This window comes from Acyrthosiphon pisum, chromosome A3, assembly GCF_005508785.2.
Source record: "Acyrthosiphon pisum isolate AL4f chromosome A3, pea_aphid_22Mar2018_4r6ur, whole genome shotgun sequence".
In the NCBI taxonomy this organism is placed as follows: Eukaryota; Metazoa; Arthropoda; class Insecta; order Hemiptera; family Aphididae; genus Acyrthosiphon; species Acyrthosiphon pisum.
In genome coordinates this window covers 12,069,722-12,085,467 of record NC_042496.1, presented here as the reverse complement: position 1 = coordinate 12,085,467, position 15,746 = coordinate 12,069,722, and the positions used below count along the sequence as shown (strand labels likewise).

The following is a 15,746-nucleotide window of genomic DNA, read 5'->3' as shown; positions in this document are numbered from 1 at the left end:
GTTTATTATAGTTATACGCTATTACCTAATATTATTTAACTTACTGCGAATATGAAACTGTCATTTAACAAAGTATCAGAGGTAATCACTAACCAAAGCATTTACAAAATCGTATTAGATAGTAGGTACTCAAATTAACTGTGATGAAAATTAATAATAATTATAAATAATTGTATACAAACAAAACTGGGAAATCGCTCTGCTATAATAATATAGTTATATAATATGTCGTCTGTCGAGTGTATCTTGTCATTGGCTAGGTCACTGTAAATTGTAATGCATAAGCACATTTAAAATTTTTTTTTTTGGGGGGGGGAGCTGAACAAATTAAAGCCAATCAGACTCGTAGGAGTATCCACACCCCCTTTATTACCTATACTGGCTATACTTATCTTTGATACATTAGCACTTTTTACTGCATATTTTATTGATAAGCTATCAATATTACTCAGATCTCTTCCAACTGGGTGTAAGTAGGTGTCACCCTAATTTGCAAATATTCGTTATTTTGACAAATTGTATCATAATTAGAGCTTAAAAGACTTAAAAACAAAAATTGTGAATATGTATTTTTATTGTTTTTGAATAATTATAAGTTATAAGATTAATTTATGTAGTTATGTGTGATATTGTATTAAATTTCAAGCTTTTTTTCAAGTATAAAAAATGTATCAACACTTGAAAAAATGTACATAATATTATGCTTATAAATATTAGTCTAAGAATATTGAAAATTTCATTGTACCTACACAGAAATAATATTTTAAGTAATAGTAGATTATTTCAAGCATCTATATTTCTTTACTTCAACCTCATGATTTATATATTTTTTGAATATATATATAAATAAACCTATATTAAGCCTTCTTCAATAGCGGAATAGCGGAATAATTTTCAGTGACCGAGAATGGCCGGTATTTAAAGGGTTTACTCACTTTACTGTACCAATTCATTCAGAATTTAAAAAAAAAAATCTGACGGGATACAGGAACCGGAGTCTTGCCCCATTTTACTAATATAATAAGACAGTATATTATAATTTATAAGTAAAATATAAGTATATTATATAAAATGTAAGACCAATAACAAGTTAAGAAAATATATAATGATGATGATAATAATATGATACATTTTTAACCAATGGCTTTATAAAATGTGGCAATTTAATATATATATATTTTTTTTTTGACAAAGCTTATTTTCTTATTTTTGATTTGGATATCTTTGTCTAGTAGGTAATTGGATGTGTATAAAAAAAATGATTTCACTTAATTTTTTAAGAAGAATCAACAATGACAAATTTATTTACAATCTGATTAAAATATTTAAAAAATTAATATACAATAAAAAAAAAAACAATTACAAATTTAAATATATTTTAGTCATGATGATTTAATAAACATAATATTTATTAAACTATATAATAATATATTTTGTTCAAACCACACGTATCAGTTTCGTCTTATTTAATTAAAACCCCGTCAACGCCGTTCTCGACGATTACTAGTTTAGGACGACGCGCAGTATACTGAAAATTCTGTTATTATTTCACCAACTAATTAAATTCGTTACATTTTGAATGACTTAGTTAATTCGCGACAACCGCGAACGGTTTAAAAAGAAATTCGTGTTACAGTGTTTGATCGATGTCATTCGACCTCCACTCTTCATCACAGCCATTGCTCTTAAGATAATGTTTGTACTTGTCAAGGACGAACTATAAATTACATTATAATATAGCTTGTTCGCCTACACTCACGCCTAGTCAAACTGACCACAACGTTCATCACCATCGCCGCCCTCGATATCAATTTGTCGACAGCCGGACGTACTTCCGACCGCCGTGGACGACTGATGACACGATTTCGGACAGTTGCAGCATGGTGTACCTGGTTTGGTCGATGATGTGGGTCCGTCTTCTTTCTTGTGCTTAACCCGTCTGTTTTGGAACCAAATTTTCACCTGCTTCTCAGACAACCGCAGACAGTTGGCGATCTCTATGCGCCTCAATCGCGACAAATACATGTTGCTGGAGAATTCTCGTTCTAACTCCAATAGCTGGTTACTGGTAAAAGCGGTCCGGATCCTTTTCGAACTACCGGAATCTGTGTCGCTCTCACCATTTTCTCGTAGTGGGTCTTCTGGCACAGCACAATCTGAACGAAAAAAAAAACAGAATTGTAAGTCGTAATTTTTTTTTTAAATTATTATTAATTATTCTTATTCACATTATACGATAGACCCGAATTAATAGACAATAATATTATGGTAATTATATTATTTATGGTCGCATATAAAACTACAGCACGCTTATTAAGCTATATGACCACAGTGGCAAAGTATATATATTGTTCAAATATTGGCAAAGTAAATATTTCCTGTCCAGAATTTTAAAAAAATATACAATTTTTAAAATATATTTACAAACATTATAAAAGAAATATTTATTCTAAATGCTGTCTGGAATTATATCAAAAAAAATAAAGTATAATTATATTTGAGTAATGGAGATAGGGACGAACCGAAAGGAGGTCGTGGGTGAGTGACACACTGACACTCCACCACTCTGCAACAATATTAAACTTACAGTTGGCAGTTCGACATTTAAAAATTTAATTCGTCTATTAAAATTATATACTCCCCATCTAATAAACTATTTTAAGATTGACTTTTGAAAATAAAAAAGAAATTATTTCGTTGATATGCATAAAATCCTCTTTAAATAACATAATATATTAATTTACTGATAGGAAAGAAATAATTTTTTATAATCTACAATCATCAGTCGGTAACAAATAATAAATTAATAAAGTACCTAAAGTAAAATAAAGAAAACTTTCTCTTTACGAAAATTTTAAATAATGTAGCTAAGACTAATATTATTATATATTGTATAAACAATTCAAACAGTGTTTAAAATATTTTCAACCCTACACCATAGCCATTAAAGGTGCATCGTGTACCGACTAAAAAACTAATTAAATAGCAAATGTATGATAATCAAATTCGATTGTAAAATTATTTTTAAAATTTGAAATTAATATCGAACTAAATTAAATTATATATTTTATACGTCCCTTTCAATAATACAATATGTTTGATGTGTGATAAATGCAAAAATAAATTGGTCGTTTTGAATTTCTTTAATCGAACTTTTAATATAACACTATTTCTTTAATGGTAATTGATGAACGATGATATTGATAATGAAATTTAAAAATAATAACCTAACTTCTCGTTTTCAGTAAATATGCGTTTATCATCTTATACAACTTACCCGGATCGTAAGCCATCATTTCATTTACAGTTCTCTTTTTCGCCGTAGTTTTGGCATGATGTGGTTTATTCCTTTGGCTCGTGTTGGTGGCTACAACGGGAACGGGTTTTACGACCTCTTGCTTTTGGTGGTGGTGGTGTTGGTGATTGTGGTGCTGCTGTTGGTGGTCTTTGCCGAATGCACCACCGCCACCTCCACTGCTACTGCCACCGACCGGATAACCGAAAAACCGTGGATTAGTAGCCGATGGAAATGCAACAGGCGTCGACGATTGGTATCCGTAGACGGCGGCTGCCGCTGCAGTCCTGTTCAAGAACTGAATGTACTCGTTGAGTTGTGGGTGATAAGGTACGGAGGCCGCGGATACGGTGGCTGCAGCGGCAGCAGCAGCCACGGCGGCGGTGGTAGAGGGACGTTTGACGCTGCCTATGAGCGTATCAATCAGAAATGACCGGGACATGGTCTTCTTGGTAGAGGTCATCGTCACGGGCCAACGAGGACCGTCCATATCGTGGCCGTGGAAACGATTTGGAATTAATAGTAACCCGATCACACACACGTGACACAACGTCGATACTTTTATAAACAAGAGGACGGCAGTATAATTTTTTAACACGGTCACGATAATACCATCTGTAATTAAAATAATAACCACGAGATAAATGTATACGGGTTTTACGCACGAACACGGTGACGACCAGCGTTGAGGTCTTCGGCAGCGGGGTTGTGTGGTGACTGATTGTCTACCAGAGGTCTGCATCGCACCAACCCCACCGACCAGCCTCGAGGGTCGTCCCCACCACCAAACCGTGATCCATCTAGCACCGCCTACCCATGTCTTGTACGGCGCGACCCTTTTTTTTCATCCCTCGAGGGGGCTTCGAGTGCAGCATATCTGTGTGCATGCGTGTCGCCTCTGCTGCTGCATACAATGGTGTGTTTGTTGACTGTTTTTAAAAACCCATCCCGCTAATTGTCCGTCTGTATACAATTATATATCTGTCCACTGACCAAAAATCAATCCACTCAACTAACCCCCTCCCCCTCCAAACGGTGCAGACCGAATTTCCTCGCGATCAAATATCGCACCAGTCCCCATTTATTAATAATGGCCTGATAACTTCCACCACCACCACTCCGTGTTCTATTCTACCACCCCGTGTATATCATTATTGTAATCCATGATACACTAGACGCGGAATCGTCATTATTCGCTGTCAACCGTTCGTGACAAACGACAATACGATATATTTTATTCTGTTCGTAAATAAGAGGATGAAAATCCACGAGACAACATTAATTGTATACATGTAGTATGGACTTAAACGCGTTTGCCTTCGATGTATAAACTCCTTCGTATTATATGATATGTATTTTATACATTACTGCACGCCGCACGCGATTAAATAAATATCAACAGTATGAACACGGGCGATTATAAACTCTCCCGATTTTAATCACTTGTTAACTTTCCCGATACCCGATGGTAAACTGTCCCGGGTCTACTCCAGTACTACCTGAAAAATACATAGTATATATAAATAAATTCTTCCGAGTCTGTATAATAACTTCGTTTATACATTGTAATTTATTATATGATTATAATTAAATGTTTAAAATAAAATAAACATAAACATCATTTAAATATAATATATATTTGAATTTAATTTTAAAAAAGTCAGTTTATATACATTATTGTAACTAATTTTTAAATAATAAAAATAATAATAATATAAATCAATTTCAAATTAAATTAATATTTAAATTTAATTTTTATGATAATATGAACCATACCTACATATTTAAAAAAACTTAAGGTGTCTATTTTTTGGTAGCCTATAATTTTACAACACGGGATAGTTTACAAATTTCCTTTAGGAAAACACAATTATGACCCGAGAGTACGTACGTATATATATTTCCTTCAGGTAAATATAATGTTGACCCAGGAGAGTTTATCATCTGGGATCGGGATAGTTTACTAATTTTAAAAATCGGAGAGTTTAGGTACTATACAATCGGAAGAGTGTATAACAGATCATGAACACTATTACATGCTTGTAGGTAGTTACTATAGTTTGATCGTATTTTGAGGTTAGTCATATTTTACGTTCAATGATAATAGGTATTTACACAATCATATTATATACTATGTCGTACTGTTATGGGGGAAAAAATATAAATACAGTGCCCCGCAATGTCTGTAAGTTATGTCGTTATATTTCCAAAAACATTGCTATTTATATATATCAAGTAAATTATAACACTCATTGTTTTGAAAAGTTTTAACTTTTTTAAATCACAACATAATTTTTAATTTCATATTCCATGCCAATATTTTTTTGTTGTATTCAGAATGAGTAGTTGTATGAGCTGCGAAGAGTAGTACTGGAGTACCTCGCTAAGTTTTTCCACTATTCACATAGGTATAATCTTTTAATACCCATAAGTTATGGGCCAGAACTAATCAATTGCTAAGCTACTCGTGCAAAATTCAACTTTATGTATCAATTAAAATTAATATTTTCAAAAAAATTAATTAAGAGTTTTTGAAATAATTAGTATAGACACTTAAATGGATTTATATATTATGTACTTATGTATTATAGTACTATAGTGTATACCATATTATACATTTATACCTATCTATTTATTATGATGTGTTCATTAAACACATTATATTAAGTGTCATCACCTTCTAGGGATTATTAAATTTAGTACTGTAGACTCCATGAATAATAATGCAATTTAATGGATTAAATATTAATATAAAATTCAACAAGAAAATCACATTTTTACATTGTATGACATCAGTGACAGCGCCCATATTATAATGATATTATTTAACTATTTCAGTGCTTAACTGACGTTCCATTAATTTGATGTGATTTTCTTAGAATTTCAAAATTAATAAAAACTATATTATGAATTATTAATTCTTGATAAACAAAACATGAAAATATAATACAAGTAAACTTAAAAACTGAATTACGTATATTAAGTAGATAATGTATTTACCTAAAAAAAAAAAAATGTTTTTTTGTTAAAATATATCATAGTGAGTATGCAGTATTGGATATTATACAGTTTATTTCATAATTTTATATAAAAATTAATATTTCTCTTTATTTTATTATTAATATAAAGATTCATAATTTATCAAAATGTATAATCCGCATTACTCATATTTCTTACTTTTTTTAGAATATTTTATCAGAAAACTGATCTTTTTTCTTCTTAATCTATATTATATAGTAATCAAGGGTCCACGAATTGGAATCAATCATGAAAATAATATGTTCTGAAACCGAAACTAATACCTTTATTTCAAGAAAATAAATATACATCCCTATAGATTGTCATTTGATAATCATAATTGTTATGTTCTCCACTTTTCGTATACAATGACTTTTAAATCATCAATAGTTTTCACATAAAAATACAAAACATATTCTGTAAATTAATTTGTTTGTCTTTTCTTATTAATTTATAATCAAAATGTATCAAATGTGTAAATTGAAATGGATAATTAAAGTTGTTCATATTTACTAAAACTATAAAACAATTATATTATTGAGTATCTATAAATAAAATTATAACATGACGAGAATTCATTATAATATGATGATAATATATGGTCTACAGTTACAATCAGCCACTACATAGTATGTTTCGTAATGCCAATTAAATTGTGCTTTAGTTTATAGCTCAGATCGCTTATAACATGACATTGCAAGTACTTTGTTCTATTTTAACTATTTTATCTTTATGTTTATAATTTGTTGTACCTACTATTATAATATATTTTATGTTAATAATAGTACAATAATACATCTTGCGTATTTCTTTCAATTGTCATTTGGCGTAAAATATATAAAGAATAAAATTAAAACATTAATTCTCAAATTTAGAATGCAAAGTTTTGTTTAAAAAAAATAAAAATAATTATTTATTGCGGAGGAGATTTTTTATCGAATTACGTTCTATGAAAGTAAGGTTTAAAACCATATAATTCTTTAAAAGTATTGGTAAATTAAAAAATAAGTTTATATTTTCTAAACTATTATTAGTAGGTGTATATATAGTAACAAAAGGAAAACTTGTATTTTGCAGAAAAGTAATCTACTGAAAAAAAAGAACAAATTACGCAGTGTGCTTTCGTCGTGACCGATTTAAGGAGGATTTTGTATAATCGTGGAACTTGAGCCGCATCGAAGCGTATCGAAGTACGTTTTTAAACGTTTCGATTATTTAATCCATTCGGTTTAACGAATTGAGCTTGAGCGTATTCGAATAATATTATAGTCAATGTCTAGGACGATCAACGCACGCCTGGAAAATATAACAATAATTTTAAAAGGCGTAAAAACGGAACTGGTATCACAACTATTAATTTATTTCTTGCTTAGGTACAATGGCCCAGGACTTGTGAGTGTCGTCAAACGCGTTGCATATTCCGACCTTATGAAATTGGTCACGATGTTTTCAACCGTAAGAAATCACACAAATAAAAATATAGATCATGGATATTATAGTGCCGTCGTCGCGCTATAGAGTTGCTATATTTCAAAAAGAAAACTTATGTCAAACAACTATACAAGTGAAAGTTCAAGCACGCACGAGATCGTTAACTGGTACGTATTTATGATGAATTGATAAGATTACGATATTTTTCAACACTATCGTTAGACGTAGCCCATTCGGCTCCCGTTTTACAAAAAGGTTAATTCCCATATACATATTATACAACGGTATATACAGTACATAGTTTGAACAGTACCTATACCGGTATACGATATATCGGTATATTGATCTCAAATCGGTATACTGGTATTATCGTCAGCCGTTTGGAAATGTACCTGTTTGTTATACTTTTTTCGATGGGAGCCTTTTGGGAATTTACCTGTTCGTAAGACAGGAAGCCGTTTGGGCTACAGATCAATGTCGATATGCTTCTAATTTTAAGTAATAAACCAATTTAATAGTCTTGATAGTACCTATTAATAAAAGTAACCTATTTTGTGTCAAATTATTTTTTCATCAAAGCTGCTACCTGAAACCGTCGTGTTACCGGGGTATAATAATATTATAATTTCTAAGTATTTATTGTTATCAAAGAAATTGGATGGATGATGGTCGCCTGGTATCGAGTTCTTCTTGATACCATCTCTAGTCTCTACTCCCCTCACCAACCAAACGATAAAAAAAAAAAATGACGACGAAAAAATTGATATCCAAAAAATATGACGACAAGGTCGGGTGGGTCGGCCGTTATTACGATTACGATTTAGACGGGTCACTGTAGTACACACTATTAAGTATATAATAAGTAATAACTAATGTCTAATATAATAATATTATATAATTTTATACATCCAGCCGCCAAATGAGGAATATAAAATCGTTTACACAGTTACAACTGTTACCCCTTCACGGCACTACTGGTTATTATTATTATCTATTTCTTTTCATTGAGCGGGTGTGTTTATTGGACGAAACCGTCTGTTCAAGGGCGGAGTAACCGGCACTGGGAATGGTAATATTGCCGCCGCGGTAAATGAAAAAGGGTAACAAACGACCGTGGTGGGACGAAGGGATAGACGATAACAATACGAATCGTTTAATCGTCTGTCATATCCGGTTCTAAACAGTGACGATAATATAATATTGTACGAGTGGATAGTTGTTGCGATAGGTGAATCGTGGATGACAATAATTATTATATTGAGCGGTGTTCCCGACATAATAAGTGAGTCCTGATCTAATTGATAAAATTAAAAAATGTAATCGAAAGATGAATCAAACACAATTAACAATACTTTCTTCTAACAAACGGAAAAATCAAAATCGTTAATTTAATGGCACCGTGGATTCAGTCAACTAATTCAATTCAAGCACAATTTTGTACTTTTATACATTATAAAATTAGGTCAAATACACAGACAATTTATTGAATGAATTGTTTTATACTCAGTAATCCGGTACTGCTGAAGGCCTAAGCCCTAAAGCAGTGAAGCATCAACCATATGTACCTACGCATGTATTATTATTGATTTGGTAGATAGTAATATTAAGTAGACCTGTAGAAGGGTGTATCTGATAAGTTATTAATACATGAAAAATTAGGATGAGTACTAAAGCAACAGTAAAAATATTAATAGGGGATATTCATTAATATTATACTTTATAATTTATAAGACACGATAAAGCTGTCAATTATGCAATTATACGCATTAAAAATGATGATCCCGAAACCATATACGTCTAAGCCATTTATTTTCGTTGAAAATTTAAATTTGTATAAAATACTGTAATATTATAGTTTAAACTAAAAAACAAACCAAAATAATTTACCCAATATTTTCAAATGAATAAAAATTGAAACAACTATAATATAGTAAAATTATAATATAATTTATAATAAAAATAATCTTTTAATGTTATTTAATTATTATTCCTACCTGAACTACAAAATCGAAATATTTATCAAAATATATGACAAGATAATATTTATACTACTAGAATGATTTGTGAAACACATTAAGAGCGTGTTTATTATTATTGGTATGTTTTTATACCAGATTATTTTAATAGCAATCGAAGTGCACAAGCATACAAAGTAATAACAGAAAAACTATATAAGTAATTAAGCTATAATAAACAATGTTTGACAAAAGGTATTAATACGAATATAGAATATTATAAAAAATTTAAATATGATAACGTTTCCTCGATACACGTTGGTTGTCTAAATTTTTTTGTGGAGCGCTGTGTTTACACGAGTGACGAGTGGATATATTTCCCATAATGAAAAAGCAACATTATTTTCTGGGCTTATATAGCATTGTTTGGCAGATGAGAAAATTATGTTTGGACAACAATAACAAACGGCCATGGTTTATCAGGTTTATGTATGTTTATTAAATTGTGTGTGGGGTGAGAACGCGACCCATGCGTGTTGAGTATCGCGGGTTTTGGCCGAAAAGAATTCAATGATAATATTACATGTTTTTGAATAATATATACGAATCACTGTTTTGTCGATCGAAAAAAAAAATTGCACTGGGGTTATCGAATTGCGGATAAAATATTTTAAATTGATGCTGTGGAAAAAGGATGATGCCGTCGTATATATAAGAATAGAAAATGCAAAAATAATCGAAATACGATGTGAAAATATGTCTTGTGCAGTATTGTAGGTGGTGGAAATAGATTACCTGCGGAGAAACATCACTTGAAAACTAACATGAAAAAATGTATCAAAAGTGCTGGACACGAGAGATGTAACATATCGCATTCATGTTTTATGTATCAAATAACTTTTGTCTAGACGTTTCTCTGTATATTTGGTTAACGATATTGTACCTTTTTCTTTTCCCTTGTTTTTTTCGTTCTTGTGTGTGGTTTACGGATGCCCGAATCTAATGGTTTGTCCAAAATCACGTAAACAACGCAATGAAGTAAATATATATTTTTATATAGTTTCGACATAATATTTGTCTTATTGTGACGATTTACGATACAAATAAAAATATTGTAGGTACTGTATAATGGTCAAATTTTTCACACTATGTACTAGGTACCTAGTTTAATAATATGGGTATGGCCGTACGGGGACATCAATATTTAATATTTTAGTCAATTTCTGTTTCTTCGTAGTTCATATTATTTGTATATATTATTATTTTACAGGACACATTTTCTTTGAAGAATTTTGATTGAAATTACCTAGCAATGAACTGGTGACAATATGATGTAGCTAAGTAAAAATAATAACGTTATAAAATATAAATTATGATTTTTTCACTACACATCATCACACTAGTCACTATAATCATCAAAAGCTACAACCTTACCAAATGGTATAGAATTTAAAGTAAGTATATACTATAATACCAGTATACCGTATATAATTGTATACAAAATAATGATGTATCTACGTGACTGCATTTCTCCATAAAGAAGCACTATTGCATTTTTAATTACTGGTTATAACCAAACAATTTTATTTTAGTTGTTAGATACAAACTGGAATTTGTTTAGGTACCTATTTTACTATATTTACCCTTCGTCCTGCTGTCAATATTATTTTAATTATTGCTCTTAAACAATAAAAATGCTAATAATAGCCTCAACAAGGATTATACAAATTGTTAAGCCACCTTATATCTTTGACGCGGAACATAATTTATACATTTCACAAATTATTAAGTGCAAAAACACAATAAGAAGTTAAAAAAAAACTTTACATTTAATATTATCGTATTTGATTATTTTTAATTATTCAATTTTAAATGATAGTATAATATGCATAATATTATGTATATTCTACGTTTTGATTTCTGTTGGTCAAGTTCGGCGGCACGTCTGCGTTTGTGCTGACTAGGTGGCCGGCAGTGGCCACCAATCGTATATAGTACTGCTGCGGGTTGCCCCATATGTACACCGTAGCCACTGGCCACTAGCCGGACTTTACTCGCTTTCGATACCACGGCAAAATGTAATAGGTATTTCTGCCGGATCAATTTCTTTCTAAATCAACTATCGATTGAGAGACACTAGTTGTAATTCTGACAAAAATCTATCGGTGGATGACGGACAATCTATTTGGCACTGTAATAAAATGTAAAAATACAATACCTAAGTTATCATAACGATAAATCATAAGCATAACTATATATTATAGTAACAATTATAATATTATATATGTGTATGGTCATAAGTTATCGTTATCATTACTATACTGTGTACACTATACATTGTCGAGCGTGTATAATTGGTGGTGACAACGCATGATGCGTATTTTCTGAAAATTGAACTATAATAAACTTACTTTACCTAAACTATAAAATGCTTCTTTACTATACTACATTAATGAAATGTATAACTAAGTAAGCATGGAAAACTAATGATGATTTTAATTGATGGATTTAAATTAAATTTTGTGTACAAATTGGTACAAATATACATTACGAAGTAGGTATGGCTGTTTTGTCAAAACTTGTACCGCAACTATTCATATACATGACAATAATTATATTTCAATTGGTATAACAAGTATATGTTAATCATTTCACATTTGCATTTAATATTTTATAATTAATTTTGTAGATTTTAGTTTATTAAATATCCTACCATAAAACTTTTTAAATTAATTACACTACTAGATGAATTACATGTAGAACAGAATTAAAACGAGAACCACCTCATCATAGTGGCCCCCGGGTAATTCTAATTTCTTAATGGCTCTCAAATTGTAATTTAGAAACAACTAGATTTAACAGATACGAATAACTCCTCATCAGAACGAACGTAAACACTTGTGTGGTGGCATACCCCGAGGCCCGCACTATCATATTATATATACGTCACGTACATTTCTCCAGCCACCCACATAATATGTGACTTTCCTCAAATATTTTTGCCAATATTTAGTATGTAATTAGTTGTAATTTATTTGACCTGATTCAGACTTTGTTCGACATCGGGTGCCCCTGAAAATATGTGGAGGGCTGGGGAAACGTATATGTATGTACGTCACGGACGACACTGTGACATACATCGAAGACGTATTGAGTTAAAGGCTCACGAACTGGGTTTTATGCACGTGCCGATTCTGCGTCTTCAGTCATGCAAAGGGTGGCATTTCAAAAACAGTCATTAACAATCCTAAACATGATATACATTATTATTGTGCTCTTATAGACCTTAATCCTTATACAGTTAAACTTACGTTTTCTTTGTCATCTGAAAAATATTAAATTGCTATATATTATTATTACCTATATTATATTGTATGCTCCTATATATATTATATTGTATTACATAACATCAATAGTATAAGTTTAGTGTACGATTCTAATTACCAAGATTAATTTTGGTGTATTAAATATTCCATCTTTATTCAGCATGCTTATTAAATTAAATCAGCTCTTATAGCCAATATTGATATTGGTACAAATTTTAGAAACGACTATAATCATACGTAATTATTGTATCATTTTAATTGTTCTTTATTAAATAATCGTAAGTACCTACATATTAAGCGATAGGTACCAGAAATGAATATGTCCAGGAAGCGAAGGTTATAAAATAAAATGTTTAGCGATTGATATAACCTATAGCCTATATTTTAATTTATATGAATTAAATATAAACATATTTATATGTTTTTATCATGATAACAATTGTTTTTCGGGAGAAATATACAAATCTAAGAGGGAGACGGTGGCATTCAGTAATGTAATATTTTAATATCTATAATATACGTACGATTAAATAAAATATTACAAAATATTATGTGGTTTTCTAATTTTATTGAATTTTAGTAATAATGAAATAGCTTGTATAGTACATGTAGTTATTAATGTATTGTATATTACATTAAAATATCATTGTATAATGTATAATATTATATTGTCGTTGTCTAAACCGTTTTCACAATATTGCGCGGGAAAATTATACAAAAATAATCGATGATAATCCCACCAAAAACAGCGGCGAAAACCTGTATAAAATATTTTTAACGAACGAACAAGCATAACGAGCGACGGCAGCTAAACACACGGACAAATTATTTTCTTTGTGCCCCTTCCCTACCTCGCCCGATATTATGAAATACATACCTATATACAATAATACATAGGTATTATAGTGTTATCATAATAGGAACCTCTTTTGGTCGATCGTCACGGCTCGGCCGCCATTCGAGTGCCTTTGACATTTACCGCACAGCCGCCGCGAGTGTACACACTGGGTGTCAGGTATTTAGCGCCCCTTATACTTGATCGCACACACACACACACACACACACACACACACACACACACACACACACATTTATATGTATAATGTAAGTACACATATTTCGATATATATATAATATAGTATAATAGCAGGTATAACGCTACCGTTGGCGGTGTCGGCACTCGTTTGTATATTACACATAATGCTCGCATTGATAAAATATAATATAATAATATGTAGCTGTGCGTGTAATACGACGGTGCGGCGATGACGTACGTACGAATGGACACGATATTTTTCTGTTACCACGCGAAAATATATATATAATGTATACATCGGGTACGTCGGAGGTGCAAAAAAAAATCAAATCAAATCCATCTGTTCCAGTTTTGGCGGTGGCGGCTGCGGTTTCCATCCGTCCGTCCGCACAAAAGTGTTGTTAAGTCATTTTCTCGTACGTCTTTTGCCGCGATGAATGGCCGCCAATTGAACACCATATAGTCGCCGACGACGACGCCACCACATTTCTCAATGGGATATCACTCTCAAGTGTCAGAACGGCGAGTGGTATACAATTTATACATATACCATTTATTATTTAAACATATATATATATAATATATACCTATATGTTTTTATTGTGTGTGTGTTTCAACGAGTCTGCCATATTTTTCTTCTCTCGCCTAAACCCTTACCATTCGATTCCACATATGTATAATATCACACTCTACACTGCCGGTAGAAGCGCAGCGCTCCGAAACAGTTTTCATTTTAAAATTCAAATTTTATGGTTGGTGCCATATAAATAATATTATAAACATACATAATACATATTATTTACAGTCATTTATTTTTGACGTACAAAACCCATTGTTCCAGTTAATTTTGTTTCTAAAACAATATTTTTAATACAATTTGAGAGATCTATTGATCTATACCTACTATATTATTTTGCTTACTTTTTTCATTGAGGTTTTAAGATTTCTAATTGTTTTCCGTTCATATACATGAATATTATTAATAAATGTCATATTATACTGAAGCTATTTGTAAAAATGATAATGTGTATTGAACAAAAAGTTTTTTTATATATGCCTTTTAATATTTATACAGCTTAGATGAACACATAAATTCCTTACAACCATCTTATAGAGTACCATTTAATTTTGAACATTCAATTTTTGAGATGTACCTAACCCATTTCGTTCTTTAGGGTTTAGAATTTAGATGAAAGTTCATTCAAGTATATATTCCATGTCAGACTTGCACAAAGTTGTTCATAGTACGAGTGACATTAATCTATAGACCAGGGAACTGGGCACACATTTTGACCCCAAAACCTTGTCCATTGGCAGCTTTTCATAATTTCTAGAGCCGTCAAAAATAAATGGTCGCAATCTGCTCTCACCTAGTTAATGACATTTTCGATGAATACATTGGGGAATACTTGGACCACAACAGGCTTATAATATTATTTAAAAATCCTTTGTTCAAATTAGGACTGACTTTGACATTATGGGCTTTGAAATTTAAAATGTAAATAGTAAATAGAAGCAATTAACGGTAGTTATACCGGGTGATTCTTTTATCAAACAACACTCATTATTTCAAAAAGTGTAAATTTTTTTGAAAATATTTTTTTATATAGTTTCAAGTCACTTAAAAACAACATTTTTCTTAAAAAATTATATTTTTAAATATTTTTTATCCTTAAATTTTTTTT

General features: G+C 31.0%; 1 protein-coding gene across 1 annotated transcript; it reads right to left on the bottom strand.

Moving 5' to 3' along the window:
• Nucleotides 1-1,391: 1,391 nt before the first annotated feature.
• Nucleotides 1,392-4,055, bottom strand: LOC100568869 (homeobox protein lin-39). The gene is made up of 2 exons (XM_003245714.4): nucleotides 3,278-4,055; nucleotides 1,392-2,156 (listed from the first exon to the last, which is right to left on the bottom strand). The coding sequence occupies exons 1-2, from the start codon at nucleotides 4,035-4,037 to the stop codon at nucleotides 1,762-1,764; spliced, it is 1,155 nt and encodes a 384-aa protein (XP_003245762.2). The 5' UTR covers nucleotides 4,038-4,055; the 3' UTR covers nucleotides 1,392-1,761.
• Between the last annotated feature and the right edge of the window lie 11,691 nt (nucleotides 4,056-15,746).

What these genes read in the sequence shown, in the direction of transcription:
- LOC100568869 (XM_003245714.4), bottom strand. Translation starts at nt 4,037, where the DNA reads ATGCAGACCTCTGGTAGACAATCAGTCACCACACAACCCCGCTGCCGA. An exon ending in AATGATGGCTTACGATCCGG is followed by an intron (nt 2,157 to 3,277) that starts GTAAGTTGTATA and finishes TTTTTCGTTCAG; the next exon opens with ATTGTGCTGTGCCAGAAGAC.